Here is a 21479-nt window from a genome sequence, read left to right as displayed (position 1 = left end):
ACAGGTGAGGGGTGCATTTCGACAGTTGGCAACTACCCTCCTGGGAAGGACAGGCCAACAGGACAGCTCCCCCAGTGAAGTCGCCTGCTGACGGGGAGGGGCAGGTTTGCAGGCCCATGCCCCCTCCCTCAGCGGCTGCCTGGGCAGTAAGTGTGTGCCTAGCCCCAGGCCACTCCCCTAGTCTGGCCTTGGCTCAGGCTGCCCCTGAGCCCAGCTCTCACCCCCACTGGTTGGCCCTGGCCCACCCTCTCCTGCCCTCTCCCCACTAACCCCCTACCATCTGGGGTCCTCCTTCTTCCCACTGCCCACTGTCTGGTGTCCCTGCCCGCCCCCCAGCACAGGGTCAGGCACCTAAAATGCCCAAATGGACTAAAAGGATTCAGGCTTCCACCGTGGAGGGACGGGCAGGGACCCCACCCGGCTGTTCCGGAAAACATTTCCACCACGTCTAGGCAGGAGCCTGATGCTGGGCAGCACCCCCCTCCCACTTTGAGCTGCTCCTTCATCATGCCCCAGGCTGGGCGGAGGGCGGCCCCCTGCAGCCCCTCCCAGCCCAGCCCCAGCCTCAATCCCCTCGGCCCCCTGCAGCCCCCAGGGCCGTTCCTGCACCAGTGGACATGACATTCTGTCCACTAGGCCACACAATGGGCTGTGGGCTGTGGTCAGCATTGGGGTTGTGGACCAGGGAGGGGGACAGCCTGGCTGGGTGGGCTGGGGGCTGCCGGGAGGAGGAGCAACAGGTCTTTGGAGAAGCCAGGGGCATGACGATCCTATGGCTGGGGAGTTGAGCAAAGTCAGAAGCTGAAAAAGGAAGGTCACCCTGTCCAAGGCTCTCTTGATGGCACCCGCCCACCTTGACATTCTCTGGAGTCTGTTCTGCTGTCAAAATCCTTTTCCAAAAAGCACCAAAGCCACAGGTGTCAGCCCTGTGATCAATGGCCATTAGCTGGGCCAAGCCTAGGGGTGAGGCCTCACTTTCTTCCCCCAAGGAATGTCACACCTGACGCAGGTGGGCCTAGTCAGCCAGGATGGGGCAGGGGGCCAGCAGGCAGGGGGCCAAGCCACCCTCCAATGAAGGGTGGGCAGGGTGGACGGCCTCCCAAAACAAGGCAAGAGCCAGAGCCAAACCCACAGCTTACGGGCTTCTTGCCCATTACTGACCGGAGCTAGGCAATAAGCCCCTTCCGAGACCTTCCGGGACCGGCAGGGTGAATGCCAGTGTCCTGGTCCAGGCCTTCAGCCCCAAGCAAAGGACAGCTCAGGCCTGCCTTAGGGAACAGTGCCCACCCTCATACTTGAGCCTGGAGGCTGAAAATGGCCCACCCAGGGCCCCCTTCCTGAGGGACCTGCAGGGCTCCAGGCATGGAGGGGCTGGTACAGGGCAGGAGAGACTGCTCAGGTGGGGGAGAGAAGGGAGAAAGGAGTGGGGGAGTTTAGCCCAAGTTGGCCCAGGTGAGTGGGAGAGGGACCAGGATGGTACAGGGCTGGGCTGGAGGGCCGACACAGACGGGCAGTCAGGTGGGCCCAGGTGGAGGCAGGGGTTGGGCTGGGTGTGTGGGTCACTCCTCGGCTGTAGCCTTGCCCCCCTCCAGATGTGGACAATCGCCCACTTGTCCAGCCTCGGTTTTGCTCCCCAAGGCCGGGCGCAACCTCTTATCGAGAGATTGGTGAACAAAGGCCTTGAGCTTATCTGCTGCCCGCAGTTTGCTCAGCCCACGGTGCCCCCAGTCATCGGGAGGCACAAACCTGCCAGTCTCAGAGCTTTCCGTGAAGTGAGCCGTCTTGGGAGGCCCCCAGCTTGGTGGTGTGGCCCAGGCAGGGTCATCCAGCCACACGGGTGGAAGAGATGTCACCTTCGGGCCACCCTCTGTGGGAGGCTCTGGAACACCATGCCACACCTCAGTTTCCAGGAAATCCCAACCACGGTGCCAGACCATCTCCTCTGCCCATCCACAGGCCAGGGGCATCAACCCTGTCTTCCCTCACCCCCATAGCCCCCTGGCCACGTCTGGGCCCCAGGAGCTGCCAGGGGTCTCCTGATTCAGGGATAATACCAGGGTCCTCCAACATGGGGACCCCTTGCCTGCCACGAGCCCACTAGGGCCCCACCCAGGAAGCATCCGAGGGGCAGGGCAGGTGGCTTCGGACAGAAGCCCACCCCCCATTCCACTCATAATCACAGACACTTTGCAAAGGTGGGGCCTCTGCCGCATGACATCAGAGAGGACAGCCTCAGTGCTCAGGCCCCCAGCTGAAGACACACAGGGCACACCCCAGAGTGCCTAACTGAGGAAGTCCGCACCCGGCCTAGCGACCTCCAGGCCCCCACACACACCACCCTCCCCGGCACAACTCCCCCGCCCCACACACCACCCTCTCCAGTACAGCCCCACCCTGGAACTCGCAGCCTGGAAGCCACGGACCCAAGAGTGTCCCCAGGGCCACATCTGTGCTCCCTCCCAGAGCAGTCCATCCTTGACGTGCCCGGGAACCTCCAGGTGTCGGCCCCTCCAGGTGCTGAGGACACAGAGGAGAACAAGGCCCTGTGCTTGGGGTCGGGGGGTGACTGTCGGGGAGATGGGCACCACCCCAGTACACGGGCTTATAGAACTTAGTCATGTGTGGAGGAGATAGGTGGCAGGGAGGAAGGGAGGCAGCTAAGGAATATCCAGGGACTGTGTTGGGGACACAAAGATCTGTCCGTGCCAAGGTCCTGTGGTCAGTGTGCTGTTGGAGGGCGGCAGTCAACCCATGGGGCTGGATGGGTGAGGAGGCCATGATGGGCGTTGCCTTGGGGGGCAGGTCTACCCACGGGGGCTGCAGGGACCCAGGCAGGCCACCCGCGGGGGCAATTCCAGAGGTTCTTGCTGGTGAACAGAATGGGGGCAGGGAGAGAATACGGAGTTTGGGGGCTATTCCAGCTGGGCGATTCCAGCCCAGCTCAGCAGTGGCAACCCCAGGGGGCTGGACCCCCTCCTCGGCCCCTGGCCCCACCTGGAGTACAGCCCCTTAGGGCAGCCTCTCCTCACCCCCACCCCCGCACCCCACCTGGGTTTCACCTGGCCCAAAGGTGGCTTTATCTGGCAGGAGGCAGCCAGAGCTGGCCCCTCGGAGCAGCCACCGTCGGCTGGCAGTCAGGTGTGTTTTTCCACCGAGTACGTGCCCCAGGCCTCTCCTCACCCGCTTATCCTGCGAGCTGATAATGTCACCTCCCCATGCAGGCAGGGGCTGGGGCCCCAGGGAGGGCTTGCCCACTTGTCCCCCAGCACCCCAGGCCCCACAGGGACCTTCCTCCAGTCCAGCGGCCCCCACCCCCCACCCTGCCCTCACATCCCGAGCTCCAGAGAACCGTGTAAGAACAGGGGCCCCAGAGGGCAGGGTGATCCTCCACAGAGGTGCCTGGACAGAGGGTTGGACCAGCCTGTCCGATTGGCCATGTGCTGATGTCCCTCAGCCCCGCTTCTGCCCCAGCCTCTTGGCCTGCCCTGGGCGAGGGCCCCCCATCCCAGAACTCAGTTTCCCCTCTCACACTGAGGGGCCAAAGACTGAGGACGAACATTCAAGGCAACTGGAACCTTCCAGGGTGCTCCCTAACTGCATGGAGGCTCCTGGGGCCAGCTACCGGGACAACCTCCTCTTACAACAAGTTAGTTCTTTTCTCTCAATTTAAAACAATTCGTAATAAACTCAGTTCACGAAGAGCATTGAGAAGGCACTTGTCCTTTTAAGATGCCTGCTTCCCCCGTGGCGGGGGCTCTCCCCAGGTGTGCAAGGTAGAGGAGTAGAAGGCGACAGAGCTGAGCCAGGTGTGGGGCCTCCACTCCAGGCGGAGATCGACTCCCCTGCAGTGTGGGGGCAGCACCACTTGGGCATCCCAGGCACCTGCAGTCTGTCTGCCCGTCTGTTCATACATGTGGTCAGAACCTGGAGAAGGCAGGTGTCGAGCAGGGATGACAGGGTGAAGTTTCCTGTCTATTGGGATGAGAGCTGAGAGGTCACTACCCCATCGCCGTGGCAGCCCTGGGCCTGGGCCGGTTTGGGGGTGGGGGACACAGGACTAGGTTCTCTGCCACGTGAGCTACCCTGCATCCCAGAGCCCATGTGTGGTGTCCCCAATTGTCCTCAGCCCTGAGACCCCATGTCCCCAACCACCTCTCACCTTGCCCTGTCCTCCTCACCCAACCTCCCTATCGTGGCTGCAGGCAGTGGACCAGGGTGAAGAAAGTTCCACGTGGCACCGAGTACGTGCTAGGGGTCAGTAAACGAGGCCTCCTGTGTCTGCCCTGAGCCAGGACAGCCTCTTCATCTTCTCCCCAACCTGTGAGGGGAGCCTCACCCAGCCAGCCCCAGTCAGCCCTAACCCTCACCCTGACCGTGACCCTTGCCCCCACCCTCACCTTCATCCTAGCCCTGACCTTGGCTGTAACCGTCTCATGCCCAGACGTGTCCCACCCATGGACAAGGAGCGACAGGAACTGCTGGGCTGGCCGGCCTGCCCCCCTGCCCCCAGATGTCCACAGGAAACACGTCCGCCCGCACTGGTGCGCGGTACCGGCCTGTTTCTCTGACCAGAGCAGAGAATGCAAGCTGGCTGCTGACACCCACTGGGCACCTCAGGCTGGCACAGCAACATGGGGTGCCCCCATGATGAGCAGTGACCAAGGGCCCCAAGCTCAGAATTTTGCGGGGACAAAAATAGTACTTTGGAGCTGCCCTCACGGGGGGTGGGCAGGGCCACAGAGTGCTGCAGCCATACCCATGACCTCGGCTGAGGGGTCTGAATGAGCTCGCCCTGTGCTCACCTGCTCCTGCCCAGCCCCTCGGAAGGGGGCCTTCTCACAGGGTAGTCTTTCCTCCCAGGCAGACAGCTCGGGGCAGGGGGGCGTGGTGAGCTGGAGCTTTTGCGGGGTCCTGGGATCCAGGTGGTGCAGTGTTCCCCAGGAGTTGTCATAGTACTGAAGCCTGCCCAACCTCAGGGGTCCCAGGCCTCTCCCAGACCCCTTGGGCAGCCCTATTCAGGTACCCACTGGTGGCTGAAGGTGCCCATGCTGGTCCCCCAGGATGCCTCGGACAATCGCGCCCATTCACATGGTGGTGCAAAAACAGGAGTTGCTTGAGGGCTCTGCAGGGGTGTGCCAGCCCCCAGTGGGAGGCGCCGACAATGGGGCCCTGCCACCCAGGACTTTCCAACAAGGCTGCAGCGCCATGTCCTGATAAGGCATCCAGGATCCTGTTTGGCCACCTCTGTGCCCAGCCAGCTGCAGTAGCTACAGGACTGTGAGCGTGGGGCACGGTGGGTGTGGCGGGGCAGGGCTATGCCCTTTATAAGGCATCCATCCCAGCTGGCCAAAAGTGGCAAGACTGCCCAGTGCCCAGCAGCAGAGGGGTGGTCCAGCGGTGGCCTTTCCTCTCGGCGGCAGCAGCGTCATGCTCACACCCCAGCTGCTGCTTCTGCTGTCCTGCGGGGGAGCCCTGCTCGGTGCTGGTGAGTGGGCCAGGCTGCACCCAGGGGTCCTCGCAGGGGGGCCAGCACCTGCCTAGGCCTCCATGCCTCGCCAGAGGGGACAGCCCACATGGACATCAATGAATAGGAGGCAAGGGGTGGGGGCCAGGCCAGGAAGGCCCCTCCTTGCTCCACACTATGCCACAAGGGCCAGGGGAGCCAAGCACCCCAGCTGGGCCGCAGCACCTGTTCCCTCTGTCCACCTTCTAGCTAGCTGGGTCCACCTCCCAGTGAGCCGGGCACAATGGCCAGGGAGGAAGGAGGCTCCATGGGAGCCGGCAGCGGAGCTGTCTAGCCTCCAGCACAGTCTCCGTAGTAGTAGTTGGGCACAGTAGAGACTGGGAGTGCCGGGGGGACGGATCCTGGGGGTACTACAGGGTGGGATAGCCTGGTGGCCAAAGGCCAATATGCAGCCCTCGCACTCTCAGCTTTGGCCCAGGGCCCTCAGGGGTCTGCAGGTGTCCCAAGAGGCGGCCAGGGGAGGGGCTGTGTGGGCCGAAGGGGCTCAGGGCTTGGAGCCTGGGCCTGGAGCCAAAAGACCTGGGCAGAGGTGCACGTGGGGCCAGCCACAAAGCGGACCTCAGTTTCCCTGTCTTGGAAAGTGCAGGGGCACCATCACACCTCACGTGGCTACTGTGAGGATGTAGAGTAGGCACGCGGACCCCTATCAGCGCAGGCCCAGGCAATGACGGTGGGGAAAGCAGTACTGCTGTCCTCCTCACTGAGCCCCCGCCATGTGCCCAGAGCCACTGCCCCCACCCCAGACATGGATCCCAGTGCCACCTGAGATGGCTCTCCCCTGTACCCTCCCCACCTGGGCACTGGGCGGCCAGCCGGCCCGATGGGTCTATGTAAAGCCCTTCCTGCTGACTGAGCTTCAGGCCCTTAGTGTCTGCTCTACCTGGCCTGCTGAGCGCCCAGGCTTCTGCAGGGGCTGACTCACCCTTGCTGTGCCCACCAGCCTGGGCGCATTCCTCTCTCATTCTCGGCCTCTGCCCTCATCAGTGGCCTCAGACCCGGGAGTCCTGTGGAGCTGACCTGGCTGGAGGAAGCATGCCCCTGGTGCTGGGCCAAGGCGCTAGGGGGCCATGGGGCTCACCCGGCCCCTCCCCACTGAGTCCAGCCCCTTTCTCTCCCACAAAGCCCCTCCCTCACCACTCAGGCACCACCTTTCTGTGGCAGGGTGACCTGAGGGCCTGAGATGCCCTCCTGGTCTGAAGAGGGCCCTCCCTGACAGAGGGCTCTGGAGCAGGGCTTGTCTTTTGACAGAGCCAGGTCCTGGGGACAGTGCTCAGGCCATCTCCCTGGGTTCCCTCCCCAGCCCTGGAGGTTCACAGACCCAGGGCCAGGGCAAGGGAGTCCTGGAGCCGGCTGTGTGCTGGGTGTTGGCTGGGAGGAACAGCGAGAATTGAGGCCCCACGGCTGGGTAACAGGCTTTGGGAGCTGTGGGGGTCTGAGCTCCTATCATCATTTCAGTAAACACACTTTGAGAGCCAGCTCCACAGGGCAGAGGAAGTGGGGAGAAGCCAGCCTACCCTCCTGCTGGGAGCAGGCGGGGCTGTGAGGGGCGCCAGGCAGGCACTAATTCCGAAAGGGCAAGGTGGGGACCTGCCAAGAGTGCAGAAGGAGTGTGACCACCTGTAGCCGGCTGGGGGTGGGTGTGGCGGACAGCCTGCCCTGGAGGCCCCAAGCCCAGCAGGGGGCCAGCCCCATCCTTAGAGCAACAGAAGCACCCCTGGGGGCAGGGGGTGCTTGTCCACCCCAGGAGGGACTTCAAACGGGCCTCTGGCTGCTGAGGGGTGGGGCTGGGGGTCATGGTTCTGACGGAGCCAGAGGCCAAGACTGGGTGGGACGGTGGAGATGCAGTGGAGGACAGGAAGGATGGAGTGATGGCTGGACTCAGGGAGCGGGGGAGAAAGAGGAGCTCATCGGGGGGAATCACTTGTCGAGTGGGGACCCCAGAGAGAACCACTGGGAGTGTGAAGGTCTGAGCTCAGAGGACAGGGAAGGACTTGGCCTGTAGGTCACTGAGACCACAGGCAAGGGGGCTGGGGACAGACGACAGAGGGCAGGACCACCGTCCCACCTGAAAGGTGGGGAAACTGAAGCACAGAGGATCTTGGAAAGGGGAGACACTAGCTCAAAACCCTGTCCCCCTAAGCCACTCTGTCCTCTCTCATCCCTCCCCCACCTAGTCAAGTGAAGGGGTGGGTGTGGGGGGGACGCTCCTGCCAGGCACAATCCTGAGCCCATCGGTGCATCCTGAGAAGACAAGGCCAAGGCCAGGGTCTGCTCTGCCTGCTGAGACCCTGAGGGAGGTAGGTAGGTGGTGAGCAGTGCAGCATGAGCCACACACACACCCCGTCTGGGGCAAAAGACACAGTGTAAGCTGGGCCATGGGAGGCCAAGGGCAGCTGAGCAGAAAACGATCTCCAGGGCCAAAGGGGACCACAGCTAAAGTGTTTGTCGACACTCAGCCAAGGCTACCAGCCTTCTTAAATGGACTCAGTCACCCGAAACACCAGGAGCTCCTGCCAGAGAGAAGGCCTGAGGGGCTGGAGAGGTGTGAGCCCCCTGCTCGCCCAGTGCTCGGATCTCGACCTGATCCCACAGGAGCCCCAGGGGCAGGGCGTGCAGTCCACGGTGTGAGAAGCCTCCCTCTGCAGAAGTGGGGGAGTGCGGAGGGACCCCAACCTGGCCATGGCCATGGGACAGAAAAGGGAGGATCGGCCAGCTGGGCAACCAGACAAGGACTCAGGGAAGCAGGGGTGAGATGTCAGGACTCCCAGAACACCCTGTTCCAGAGGGAAGGGAGAGCAAGTCCCTGCTGGAACTTTGTCCTCTCCCAGGTGGTAGGGGAGGGCTGACCACGGGCCACCCCACCAGGTGTCCCTGAGACAGCCATTGCAGGCAGCATGACCTATGTTATAGGGCCACAGTTCCTGGGGCTGGGGGACAGTGGGGCTGTGAGGGGGATGGGCAGCAAGAAGAAGGTGAATGAGGGTCCTGCAGCAGCCAAGAGCGGAGGGAAGCACAATGGAGATCCTGGTGCTCCCTCAGCCAACAAAAGCTGTAGAGCAGGGCAGAGACTGCTGGGCACAGACCCCTAGGAGAGATAGGGTGGTCTGGGCAGAGGAGACAGGCCTGTGGCAGAGGTGGAGCTGGACAGGGGCCTGGAGTGAGCCAGGCCCAGGAGTGGGGCAGGGGGCAGTGGAACAAGCACAGTATTACCAGGACACCTCACCTGGTGCCCCAGGGCTGGCGCCTCCCCACCCTGAGGTGGCCCTAGGTCATCTCCACAGAGAGGCTCTCTGTGGGAGTGAGGGGTGGCCTCACTGCTCCTGTTTTGCAGTGTGTGTGCAAGTGTGTGCACATACATGTGCATGTGTGTCCAAGTGTGCCCACACGTAAGCACGTGTCCCGTGTGCATGTGTCCACATGGTAGTGTATGCACTTGTCCGTGTGTGTTCACACATGTGCTTCATGTGCATGTGTGTACATGTATGCACATGTGTGCTTGCACAAGTGCGTACGTGTGTGCACATCCATGTGTCCCCACACGTGCACGTGTCCTGTGTGCCAGTGTCTGTGTGGGTATCATATGCACTCATCCATGTGTATCCACACATGTGTTTGCATGTGTCTGTGTATGCATTCCACATGTGCCCACACGTGTGCATGTGTCCTGTGTGTATGTGTTCACGTGGGCATCGCGTGCGCTTACCCATGTGTGTTCACACGTGTTTCATGTGTGTGCGTACACGTATGCACATGTGTTTGCACATGTGTCTGTGTGTGCATTCCATGTGTGCCCACACGTGTGCATGTGTCCTGTGTGTACGTATTCACATGGGCATCGTGTGCACTTACCTATGTGTTCACACGTGTTTCATATGCGTGTGTCTGTGTATACGCGTATATATGTATGCAGATGTGTGTTGGCACGACTCTGCGCATGTGTGTTCTCGTGCGTGTGCACGCAGGCAAGTGCACCTAGAACAGGCCCCATGCGACCGGGCTTCTTGGCTCCCTTGCTCTCAACCACACCTCCAGTGCCAGCCTGTGGCAGGTACAGAGCAGCTGCTCCATGTAGACGTGCTGAACGAGTGAATGAGTGAGTGAATGAGAGCAAGGACCAAGCCCATGAAGGCCCCCCGCTCACCAGTCCAAGCACCCACACTGAAAACATGGGCGCCCATGGCCAGGTCGCAGCAGGGGCAGCCAGGCAGGCGGGGAGGCCTCCCCAGCACTGACGCGGTCCCACCCACACAGGCCTGAGTGACGTCTCCTTTGCCGACGCAGGCCTCTGGGGGCCGAAGGACCCCTCATTAGCAGGTTAGGCCATCATGGCTTCCCCATTTGGACCACAACACCAGTTTGGGACCCACAGGCATGGAGAAGGGCCCCAGAGCCTGGGCGTGCTCCCACGTGCAGCCCCCAGGTTCACAAGGTGTCCTTAGTCTAGAGTCTCCACAGAAGGGTCCAGCCACAGACAGGTCTCAGGCCCCATGCCTGAGGAGAGGGTCACTGGGTGCTTGGGCCTGTCCACAACCCTGCCTGCCCCAGCCTGCGGGCTGAGTTGTAGCTTCATGTCTTACAGACCCCGGGGCTGATTACACACCTGACCCTGAGGAGGAGCGTGATATGGGCTCCAATAAGACAGGTAAGAGGCAGACTGCAGCTCAGAGCAGAGTGGGGGTTGGGGGGCAGGCCCCCACACCACCGGGGGAAGACCAGGTCTCTGCCCAGCATGGGGTCCCCAGTACAGCTGCCTGGTCCGCAGAGAGGGGGACAAGCCAGTCAACACTCTCTCCACAGATGAGCAGAGGGGTTGGTGCTCGACGTGGGGGGCCGGCCACTTCTCCACCTTCGACCACCACGTGTACAACTTCTCCGGGACGTGCAACTACGTCTTTGCTGCCATCTGCAAGGACCCCTCGCCCACCTTCAGTGTCCAGCTCCGGCGCGGGTCGGACGGCACGACAGCCCGTATCATCATGGAGCTGGGCTCCTCCGTGGTCACCGTGCAGAGCGGTGCCGTCTCCGTCAAGGACGTGGGGTAGGGGCTGCAGGTGGACAGAGGGACGGGGCTAGGGCACAGGGCTGGCTGTGGCTGAGCAGGGCAGGGCAGGACCGGGCATAGAGCCCGGCAGCCAGGCTGAGGTGCTCTCCCCCAGGGTGGTCAGCCTGCCCTACACAAGCAACGGGCTCCAGATCACGCCCTTCGGCCAGAACGTGCGGCTGGTGGCCAAGCAGCTGGAGCTGGAACTGGAGGTTCTGTGGGGCCCAGACGGCTACGTCATGGTGAGGACGGCGGGGGTGCTGAGTGGAGGTGGGGGTAGAGGTCCCATGTGGGGGTGGGTGCACACACAGTGGGAGTTTCACGGGCTTGACCTGCAACGTGGCCAGGCCCTTCCTGCTGACCCTTGGCCAGGAACTGGGCTGTCTGGGCTTTGTTGGCGGCTCAGCTTCCCTGAGTGGAAAATGAGGACTACCCAGCAAGCAGACAGGGTCCCCAAGGCAGAAGCAGGGGTGTCGGGAGAGTGCCGGGCCGTACAGCAGGTGCCAGCACTGCCGCTGCCCTCAGGTCCTGGTGGAGAGGAAGTTCATGGGCAAGATGTGCGGGCTGTGCGGGAACTTCGATGGCGAGAAGGCCAACGAGTTCCTGAGTGAGGACGGTAGGTGGGGGCGGGGTATGGGGGACGGTGGGGGGATGAGCGGGGGGGCAGGGTGGGGCGGCTTGGCCTCCTGGCCCCACGGTGCTGACTCCATTCCACACTCCCAGGCAAACTCCTGGAACCCCACAAGTATGCTGCCCTCCAGAAACTGGACGACCCCAATGAGATCTGTGCCTACGAGGCGATCCCCCAGCCCCTCGGCCCACAGGAAGAGCATGTAGGTGGAAGGGACAGCGGGGTCCCCGGGGAGCCCGTTCCAGACCCCCGCACTGTGGGCGGAGGGGCCTCCCTGGTGACTCCCAGCGGCCCTCTGCTCAGGCCCAGACCTGCGCCCAGCTGCTGAGCCTGGTGTCGCCCGAGTGCAGCGTGCCTCGAGAGCCGTTGGTGCAGAGCTGTCAGGTGGACATGGCAACGTGCGCCCAGCCTGGCCAGAGCAACTGCAGCTGTGCCACGCTCTCCGAGTTCTCCCGCCAGTGCAGCATGGCCGGCCAGGCAGTCAGTAGCTGGCGTGCGCCAGGCCTCTGCTGTGAGTCCCGGGAGGGAGGGGGGCTGACGGCCCTCAGATCCGGGTCTCCCGGACTGCACGACCCCACAGCTCGTCCTGGCTATGCGGCCCTGTCTCAAGCACAGTGTAAGGCCCCCTTACACCCCGCACCCTCTCCTGTGTGCCTCCTGCAGCCGTGGGGCAGTGCCCAGCCAACCAGGTGTACAAGGAGTGCGGCCCAGCCCACATCAGAACCTGTTCCAACCCAAGGCACAGCTCCCAAGGCTTCTGCACCTTTGGCTGCTTCTGCCCCGAAGGTGAGGGCCTCTGCTGCCCGATCCCTGGGACTTCACTCCCCAAACCCACAGATGAACCAGGAGGAGGGAACGGCAGGCAACCCCACCTCCTCCTCCCCATGCCCTGCCATGAGGGCATGTGGCTGTGTCCACGGGCAGAAAAGGAGGTGGGGTTTGAGTGCACCCAGTGTGCAGTCTGGCCACAGGCACCTCCTGGGGTCTGCCACTCACCAAGGAGTGGTATCCTGGGTCTGGGCAAGTTGGGGGAGGGTGCCCCTAAGGTGCCCGTGGCAGCTGAGAATGCAAGTGGGGGCTGCAGCGTGAGGTCACAGGGCTCAGCAGGGGCAGGGGAAGGGAGAGAGCAGGCCTGCCTCAAGTGGTCCTGCAGGACTGGGTGGCTGGGGAGGGAGTCAGCAGCACGCAGCCCCAGGAAGCCCCTCTCCTGCAGGGATGGTCCTTGATGACCTCTCCAAAAACCAGACCTGTGTGCCCATCACCCAGTGCCCCTGCATGTTCAACGGGGCAGTCTATGCCCCTGGGGAGGTCACGTCATCTTCCTGCAGGACATGGTGGGTGCTGGGGCAGCAAGGGGTTAGCAGGGCGGGGGGGCTTGTGGGGGAGTAAAGGGAACATAAAGGGGGATGAACTAGAGACAGGGAGGATGCACGGCGGGGGGCTGCAGGGGAGCATGGGGTGCTGTTGGCTTCAACACCCCTCCCCTGTCTGGGTCACCTCGTCCCACCCCAGCCAATGCTCTGAGGGCCTCTGGAAATGCACGGAGCAGCCCTGTCCAGGTCGCTGCTCTCTGGAAGGCGGCTCCTTTGTCACCACGTTCGATGCCAGGCCTTACCGCTTCCATGGCACCTGCACTTATATCCTCCTCCAGGTAGGAGGGGCCATCCCGAGCTTGCAGGCAGCTGGAGGAGGGAGGAAGTGTAAGGGAGAGGGGTGAGAGGGAGGCATCCCAAAGCCTCACACCTGAGCTGGAGCCACCCCTCCCCAGAGCCACCAGCTCCCTGAAGAGGGCTCTCTCATGGCTGTGTACGACAAGTCCGGTTACTCGCACTCGGAGACCTCCCTAGTTGCTATCATCTACCTGTCCGGCCAGGTACGCACCATCCCCATCCTGCAGGTGCCGCTCCCCCCTACACGGGTCCATGGTGTCCCAGCTCCCAACCTCATCCAGTACCTGCAGAAGCTGGGCCTGGGGCTTCTACCCTACTCCTGGCCTCTGTGACTCAGTCCATCCTCTCTCCAGGACAAAATCATGATTTCCCAAGATGAGGTGATCACCAACAACAGAGAGGTCAAGTGGCTGCCGTACAAAATTGGTACATGCTCTTCCCGCCAGGCCCGGGCCTCCGGGGTAGGTGGGTGGGGGGAGGAGATCGACAGACAGCTACTGAGCTGCCTTCCTTCCAGGCAACATCACCATCTTCAGACAAACGTCCACCCACCTCCAGATGGCCACTGACTTTGGGCTGGAGCTCATGATCCAGCTGCAGCCGGTGTTCCAGGCGTATGTCACCGTGGAGCCCCAGTTCAGGGGCCAGACCCGAGGTGAGCTCTCCCCTCCACCACCACCTGCTGCTTGGCCCGGCCAGGGAGGAGACAGGGTCCCACCAAGCTCCCCCCTGCTGACCCTCCATGTCCGGGGAGCTCACGGTCCCCCCAGCTGAACCTGGGCAGCCTCACAGGGGTGCAGCCCCTGGTAGCCTCTTGACCAGGGCATGCCCAGGTCCCAGGCACCTGGGAGAGGAGCTTCGGGGCACCAGTGCCGAGCAAGACCTTGGCACCAGCGGAGTGGGGTGGGACGAGACCAGTGCAGTGACAGGAGCAGAGTCTAGGGGCACGTGCGGAGCAGGCCATGTGAGGGGTGCGTGTGAGCGGAGACAGGCGGCACACCTGCCTGCCCCCCTCTCTCTGCTGGCACACCCAGGGCTCTGTGGCAATTACAACGGGGACACGACTGATGACTTCATGACCAGCATGGGCATCACTGAGGGCACTGCCTCACTCTTCGTGGACTCCTGGCGAGCGGGGAATTGCCCGACGGCTCTTGAGCGCGAGACTGACCCCTGCTCCATGAGCCAGCTCAACAGTGAGCACCCATCTGGCCACCTTGGCAGCCTCTGGGAGGCCCCAGGGAGGGGACGGGCCACGGGGCAGGGGACTCACTGGCTGACCTGTCTCCTCAGAGGTGTGTGCTGAGACTCACTGCTCAGTGCTGGTGAAGAAGGGCTCCGTGTTCGAGAAATGCCACTCAGTGGTGAACCCCCAGCCCTTCTACAAGGTGAGCAGGGCCCCTACAGGTGTTTGGAGGAGGCATCTCGGCACCCTCAGGGTTCTTGGATGGGTCAGGGCCCTGGGGTCCCCAGGGTCCCCAAGTGGGCAGGGCTTCCCAGCCACCCTCGCCAGCTCAGCACTCTGCCTCTCCCGCAGAGGTGTGTCTACCAGGCGTGCAACTACGAGGAGACCTTCCCCCACATCTGCGCCGCCCTGGGTGCCTACGCCCACCTGTGTGCCTCCCATGGTGTCCTGCTCTGGGACTGGAGAAGCAGTGTGGACAACTGCAGTGAGTGCCCCCCGGGGTCCCAGGGAGGGTCCTGGGGTCATCGGGGAGGCCCCAGGGTCATGACGAAGGGTCCCCAGGGGTCCTGAGGGTCTCTGGGTCTTGAGGGGTGTTTCTGAGGGAGGGTCCTGGAGTGCCGAGCTCTTCCCGACCACCCCACGGCCCCGGCCCCTCCCCTGGGCACAGGCTCCTGTGGAGGGTCTACCTTAGTGGTGCATCCCCACAGCCATCCCCTGCACGGGCAACACAACATTCAGCTACAACAGCGAGGCCTGCAACCGCACTTGCATGTCACTGTCGGACCACACGCTCGAGTGCCACCCCAGCGCGGTGCCCGTTGATGGCTGCAACTGCCCCGAGGGCACCTACCTGAACCACAAGGCAGAGTGTGTGCGCAAGGCCCAGTGTCCCTGCCAGCTGGACAGCCACGAGTTCATCTTGGCCGGACAGTCCACCATTGTCGACGGCGCCACCTGGTGCGGCCTGGTGGGCAGGGCCCTATGCATCCCAGCCTGCAACACCCCCACACTCTGGGGCCGGGGGAATCACACAGCCTCTCTCTTGTAGCTACTGCATCAACGGACGCCTGACCTGCTCCCGCAAGGCTCAGACGCTCCTGGGTATGTAGCTCCAGAAGGCCGTGCCTGGGCCATGGGGGTTGGTGGCCTCCCCTGAACTTGCCTGACCCCCAGGCTCCCTCCTCCTCCCACAGCCACCTGCACAGCCCCAAAGACCTTCCAGTCATGCAGCCAGTCCTCAGAGAGCAAGTTTGGGGCGGCCTGTGCCCCCACGTGTCAGATGCTGGCAACGGGCATCGCCTGTGTAAGGCTGGGGGTTGGGGCTACCACGCCCACTGTAGACATACTCTAGGGGATATGCTTAGGACACCCCGTGGCGAGCAGTCCCCAGAGGATGAGCCCATGGTGGACGCTCCCCGGAGGACGACCTCAGTGGACACTCCCTCAGCCTCTGTGTCCCAGGAGCCCCTCCATAGGGTCCTGGGGGATTTGCACAAAATCCTCAGAAAAGATGGGGGCGGTGCAGGCATCCTGTGTCCCTTCTCCATCCCCATGACCAGGATGTGGGAGCGGGCTCAGTATGGGGATGCATCCTGAGCAGCCATGGTGGCCAGCAGCTGGAGGGGCATATGTATTCTCTGTGGGGTTCCGTGGGTCCCAGCATCCTGCTGGCCTGGGAAGGGTGGGCTGACGGTGTGTGGGTGATGGATGGAGGAGGAGCAAGTCTGCTAAGATAAAGGCCTTCTTCTTTGGAGATGCCAGAGCAAGGGTGGGCAGTGAGGGTGGTACAGGAAAAGGACCAGGCAGTCCTGGAGGAATGCTGGAGAGGGGGTCCCTGAAGGGGCCCAGGGTCCAGGCCGCCACGTTCGGAGCACCCCTGCCCTCCCCCCAGGTCCCCACCAAGTGTGAACCTGGCTGCGTCTGTGCCGAGGGCCTCTATGAGGATGCCAATGGGCAGTGTGTGCCCCCCAGCAACTGCTCCTGCGAGTTTGGGGGGGCCTCCTACCCCACGGGCGCTGAGCTCAACACTGACTGTCAGACGTGGTAAGCCACATCCTGGCTGGGCATTGGGCGCCTGGGGCCTCCAGGGCAGATGCTGGTCTGGGCAGTGGGGGACTCAAGGCAGCAGACCTGACCCTGCCAGGACCCCGGCACTGGGGCCAGTTGGGGGCAGGCCCCCCGGGAGGTCGGGGGCCAGCCTGGATGTGTGCCCCACCCAGGAACCTAAGGTTCCCCACCTCTAGCCACCCTTCTCTCCGCAGCACCTGCAAGCAGGGAAAGTGGGTGTGCCAGCAAAGCACCAGCTGCGCGTCCACCTGCACCCTCTACGGGGAGGGGCACATGATCACCTTCGATGGGCAGCGCTTTGTGTTCGACGGCAACTGCGAGTACACGCTGACCACGGTAGGGCCGACCCTGGGGGTAGCGAGGGCTGCGGCCTCGGGCTCCTGCTCAGTACCCTCCTCTCCCCGCAGGACGGCTGCAGCACCAACGACTCGCAACCCACTTTTAAAATTGTCACTGAGAATGTCATCTGCGGGAAGTCGGGGGTCACGTGCTCACGGGCCATCAAGCTCTTCCTGGGGGTAAGCAGCTTGTGGCTCTCCCCACCTCAGACCCTCAGGCCCCTGAGGACTGCAGGCTCTGCCCTCCTCCCGGTTTCTGGCCTGCCGCCTAGCTGGCACCGTGGGGCCCTAACAGTCCTGGGCATCTCGGGGTGGAGGCAGGTCTCTGGTCAGGCCGTTTGCATGCTCCACGCCCCGGGACACGCTCAGGATTCGGTCTCCTGGAGGCGCTGGTGCAGAGGGGAGAGGCTTCTCCGGGAGGCCTGAGCCTCAGCCTCGGGGTGTTTCCGCGGGGTGCTGGAGCCTCCGGATGGCAGGCTCTGAGGGCAGGAACCCGAGGTCTGTCCTATGGACCACAGGTGCTGCCTCAGAGGCAGCTGTGAGCTCGCAGGCAGGGCAGGCAGGGCCGGGCACCGGCAGCCGCTGACAGCCCTGCCCCGCAGGCACTGTCCATTGTACTGGCGGACAAGACCTACACGGTCAGTGGACACGACCCCCAGGTGAGCTTCCAGGTGCAGCCCGGCTCCATGCACCTCGTGCTGGAAGTCTATATCGCTGGCAAGTACAACCTGACGCTCACCTGGAACAAGCACATGATGGTCCTCATCAAGGTCTCACGCACCTCCGCACAGGTAACCCCGGTGCGGGCAGGGGGCCTGGATGGGGCGGGGCCTGGTGGAGTGGAGGCGGGGCCTGGAGAGGAGCCGGGGGCGGGGCCCAGAGCAGGTCTGTGGAGCAGAGGAGGCTCAGGTAGGCGGGACCGGGCCTGAGCTTGGCCACCCTCCCCAGGACTCCTTCTGCGGCTTGTGCGGGAACTATAACGGGAACATGAAGGACGACTTTGAGACCCGCAGCAAGTACGTGGCCTCCAATGAGCTGGAGTTTGTGAACTCGTGGAAGGAGGACCCGCTGTGCGGAGACGTGAGCTTCGTGCTCGATCCGTGCAGCCTCAACACCTTCCGCCGCTCCTGGGCCGAGCGGAAGTGCGGGATCATCAACAGCCAGACCTTTGCGGCCTGCCACAGCCAGGTGAAGGGCAGGAGGGGGCCCCGGGCAGGAGGCAGGGGGAAAGGGAACGGGGGAGTGGGCCCAAGGGGGGATGGCCAGTGAGTGGCGGGCTCCAGGCACGGGAGGAAAGCCCCAGCCCCCCCACCATAAGGTGACTGCACCCCCAGCAGGCCCCAGAGTCCATCCTCACTGCCCACATGCTCCCTCTAACGCCTAGTGATCAGGTGTCCCAACCCCAAGGCGGACAGCGCTCTCGCCATGGGGCTCACAGGCTGGTGGACACTGGTGAGCAAGGGGAAGGTCAGAATATGTGCTGGGAGGAAAAGACAGGCAACATGGAGGGCGCCTGGAACTCCACTCTAGACAAGGGCTCTGTAGACATGGGGACCAGATCGCCCTGCAGCAGGGGCGTTCTGTACGTTGTAGGGTGTCCAGCGGCATCTGCATCAAATGCCAGGAGCTCCCCTAGACATGGGTACATGTCCACTGGGGGCAGTCCCGTCCAGATGCAGGTGAGGCCCCGGAGGAGGCCAGGCAGGCCTGAAGTAGCCTCACACGAGCAAGTGCCGGGCAGAGGGTCCAGTGCAGACCAGAGAGGCCCTGTCACAAGCTGAACCCTGGCCCCAGCAGGGGGTCTTTGTGGGTGTGGGGGGAGGGTCAGGACTCTCTATGGCCACCCTCAGTGGGGGGCCAGGAGCACAGGGTCTCAGACATCAAGCACCTTTCCGAGAGCGGTCACCACCGGTGGCCGACAGCGGTAATGGCCTGGTGGCGAAAGTCTGCATGGCTCACAGGGTGCTGGGGGCGGGGCCGGCACACACCCGCCTCAGTAACCTGGATGCCCACCCACAGGTGTACCACATGCCCTACTACGAAGCCTGTGTGCGGGACACATGTGGGTGTGACACGGGAGGGGACTGTGAGTGTCTGTGCGACGCCGTGGCCGCCTACGCCAAGGCCTGTCTGGACAAGGGCGTGTGCGTGGACTGGAGGTCACCCGACTTCTGCCGTGAGTGTCTCGGGGTGGATGGGATCAAGCGGCACCAGGCTGTGCCGTCCCTGCCGCCCCAGGGGCCCCATCCCTCACATCCACGGGCAGGCTTCCTGCCCTGCCTCAGCTGAGGCCGCCCCCAGGGCCAGAGTGGCCTCCACTAGGCCTGGCTCAGGCTAGGGCCCCAGGGCAACCGCCGGTGCCCCTCCTCCACAGCCACCTACTGTGACTTCTACAACACCCACACGAGGGTGGGCAGCAGCAGCAGCGAGTACCAGTATGCACAGGAAGCCAACTGCACGTGGCACTACCAGCCCTGCCTCTGCCCCCACCAGCCGCAGAGCTACCCAAACAGCAACATCGAAGGTACGAGGTGCCACACGTCCGTTCGGCCAGCGTCCCCTGAGCCTGTCTGGGCGCTGGCCCAGTCTAGGCTAGCAAGAGGACTGTCAGCAAACCAGACAGCCGGCCCTGCCCGGCAGGCACTCACACTCCCCCTTGGGGAGCTGCCCGAACACAAACTAAAGGAGCAATAGAGCCTGATATCAAGTGCAAGTACGGGGGAAGGAGGAGGTGAGGGGTGAGGAGGAGGAGAGAGGAGAGGGTGTGAGGAGAAGGGTCGGGGGAGGAGAGGAGGGCGGAGGAAGAGGGGGCAGGTGTGGGAAGGCCCCCAGCGCTGCAGCAGTGGTGTCTTCTGCCCTAGGCTGCTACAACTGCTCCCAGGACAAGTACTTCGACCCCAACAAGGGCACGTGCGTGCCTTGTGGTAAGTCTCCAGATGCCTGCTGTACACCAGGACCCTGGCTCCTGGGTGCTGAGGCTCCCACAGGCCCAGGAGCTGACTGACCAGTAGAAGGGCACAGCCCAGTCCCACCCTCCTCTCTCCCCTCTCCACCCAGCCACTCCCACACACAGCTGCTGGGCCAGAGCTGGGGCCAGAGCAGCTGAGTTCCAGCCCCCAGACTCGCCAGGGTGTGTCAGGGGTGCAGGGGGTGGGTCCTCATGAAACAAACTCTGGGAGGCTTGGAGCTGCCAGAGTGGCTGTGAGCATGGACTGCAGCGCCCTCTGGGGGCCACGGGGGATGGGGGATGACCAGAGTCAGAGGAATGGGGGCATCCAGGGTAGAGGCCATAGAGGGACTGGGAGGGGCACAGTGGTGGTCCCTCCCGCAGCACAACTGACCAGTTTCCTTTCCTTGCAGCCCCGCCTACCACGCCTCCACCACCCACCACAGGTGATTGCACCCGGGCTAGGTGTCAAGGGGACAAAGGCACTTTCCTCCCCCACCCCACCCAGGGCTCTTCCCTGGCTCAGCTGGACGCCCTGATCAACCAAGCCTCAGGCCCCCTCGCTGCTCTCTGTGCAGCTCCTTGGGCTGGTGGAGGGGTTGGGAGTTCATCTAGGCTGCCCAGGTGCACAGAACAGCAGATGCTGAGCTTCAGGTGGGGGTGGAGGGTGGTGGAATGCTAAGAGGCAGCAGTCCCCCTGGCAGCCACACTGGACAGCCCTCAGATGCAAAGCAAGGCCCTGGCCAAACTAACTGGCTGCTGGGGTGGCACAGCCGAGCTCAGTGGGCAGGAGGGGGCTGCTGCCCAGAGGATGCGCCAGCCAGCCCTGCCCAGCGATGATGCAAACCTGGTGCCCACAGCTTGGCCCTCCACAGAAGCCCAGCCCACTACACCGGCCACACCGACCCCCAGAACCAGCGGGCTGCTCAGTTCTGCCCGACCCTCCACGAGCCCTGGGGCCACACCTGTGGGCCCTACGGCAACAGCCAGCCTGCCAGCTACGTCCATGGCCAGCCCATAGGCCCCTTCCTCTGCACAGACAGATACAGTCCCCACTGCCCCCACGAAGCCAGCTGTCTCCCCAGGAGGTACCATGCCTCATAAGTCCTAGCCCCTTATGTCAGGACTTTTTTAAAAGGATAAGCTGGCCACAGGAGGTAGTCATTCCCTGAGACCTGACACTTGCTAGAGAGCGTGTGGACAGGCTCGGCTCTGGGCTGATGGCCCACCCCCACACAGCACCACCCCCAGGCCCGAGGCCCGCCAGGGGCAGGGCATTAGGCCACCTGGCTGATCAAGGGCAGGTGGGCAGGAACAGGTAGCTGACATGGGACAGGAGTGCAGGGTCACTACCCTATCCCCAAGGCCACGCGGCCGGCCAATTCAAGTGTTGGCCTGGCCACCGATGCTCCACAGACAAAGAGACTGAAGGCACTGGGCCAGTGGGATGTACGAAGAAGGGGATCCGGGTAGTCATGGAGTGCTACTGGGTGTGCTGGGGGTGTTTCTGCTGACATTCGAGGCGTCTCTCCTCTGCAGAATCACCTCGAAGCACCACAGCCATCACTCCACGGGTCACATCTGCACCAACCCCAACGTCCACGCGGCGTGTAACGGCTACTAGACCCACGGTGACCCAAGCCACGAGCCACCCCACAGCATCTCATCCCACCACGGCCACACAGACCACAGCTGAGGCCACAGAGCGCACCACAGCACCTACGGCAACCCCAACGGCGCTGGAAGAGACCTCAAGTATCCTGCCAGGTGAGCGTGCTCGGCAGGCAGTCCCCAAGCACAGCCCCCACCCCATCAACGCAGGAGGGCCGTGCCCCACCATAGCAGGAGAAGCCGTCCCGGGAGCACAGAGACGAACTGGGCCACCAGGCGACGCGCAGGCATGGCCTCGCCCCAGACACTCACCCACTAACAAACTCCCTCCCTGCCTGCACCCCACAGCAACAGGACATGGGCCCCACACGAGCGCAGTCCCTGCCAGCCATGGTGAGTATTCCGTGGGCAGCTCCTCCATTGTGAGCTGCGCCTCGGCCGAGGAGCTGGATACAGGGAGGGCC

At 63.3% G+C, this 21479-nt stretch overlaps 1 protein-coding gene across 1 annotated transcript in view; it reads left to right on the top strand.

Annotated features, from left to right (window-relative positions):
• The first annotated feature begins 1473 nt into the window (after positions 1-1473).
• The window catches only part of LOC100672013 (mucin-3B), a 45188-nt gene continuing 25182 nt past the window's right edge, over positions 1474-21479 (top strand). The window contains exons 1-41 of the mRNA XM_064288932.1: positions 1474-1518; positions 1593-1772; positions 2469-2592; positions 3071-3138; positions 3222-3352; positions 3472-3646; positions 4511-4548; positions 5061-5207; positions 5343-5485; positions 8390-8575; positions 9776-9838; positions 10104-10166; positions 10214-10562; positions 10681-10807; positions 11091-11181; positions 11289-11398; positions 11500-11707; positions 11860-11982; positions 12410-12530; positions 12709-12847; positions 12965-13069; positions 13220-13292; positions 13384-13521; positions 13901-14062; positions 14160-14254; positions 14404-14536; positions 14760-15009; positions 15101-15153; positions 15246-15355; positions 15944-16095; positions 16314-16455; positions 16527-16637; positions 17060-17248; positions 17406-17645; positions 18477-18633; positions 18832-18981; positions 19319-19381; positions 19515-19587; positions 19818-19850; positions 20280-20425; positions 20944-21408. Coding sequence (XP_064145002.1) covers positions 1474-1518; positions 1593-1772; positions 2469-2592; positions 3071-3138; positions 3222-3352; positions 3472-3646; positions 4511-4548; positions 5061-5207; positions 5343-5485; positions 8390-8575; positions 9776-9838; positions 10104-10166; positions 10214-10562; positions 10681-10807; positions 11091-11181; positions 11289-11398; positions 11500-11707; positions 11860-11982; positions 12410-12530; positions 12709-12847; positions 12965-13069; positions 13220-13292; positions 13384-13521; positions 13901-14062; positions 14160-14254; positions 14404-14536; positions 14760-15009; positions 15101-15153; positions 15246-15355; positions 15944-16095; positions 16314-16455; positions 16527-16637; positions 17060-17248; positions 17406-17645; positions 18477-18633; positions 18832-18981; positions 19319-19381; positions 19515-19587; positions 19818-19850; positions 20280-20425; positions 20944-21408 — 5671 coding nt within the window. The remainder of the gene's footprint in view (positions 1519-1592; positions 1773-2468; positions 2593-3070; positions 3139-3221; positions 3353-3471; positions 3647-4510; positions 4549-5060; positions 5208-5342; positions 5486-8389; positions 8576-9775; positions 9839-10103; positions 10167-10213; positions 10563-10680; positions 10808-11090; positions 11182-11288; positions 11399-11499; positions 11708-11859; positions 11983-12409; positions 12531-12708; positions 12848-12964; positions 13070-13219; positions 13293-13383; positions 13522-13900; positions 14063-14159; positions 14255-14403; positions 14537-14759; positions 15010-15100; positions 15154-15245; positions 15356-15943; positions 16096-16313; positions 16456-16526; positions 16638-17059; positions 17249-17405; positions 17646-18476; positions 18634-18831; positions 18982-19318; positions 19382-19514; positions 19588-19817; positions 19851-20279; positions 20426-20943; positions 21409-21479) is intronic.

Source organism: Loxodonta africana, chromosome 7 (assembly GCF_030014295.1).
Source record: "Loxodonta africana isolate mLoxAfr1 chromosome 7, mLoxAfr1.hap2, whole genome shotgun sequence".
Classification (NCBI taxonomy): Eukaryota; Metazoa; Chordata; class Mammalia; order Proboscidea; family Elephantidae; genus Loxodonta; species Loxodonta africana.
The sequence above is the reverse complement of the archived record's forward strand: the minus strand, read 5'-3'. Positions and strand labels throughout refer to the sequence as shown.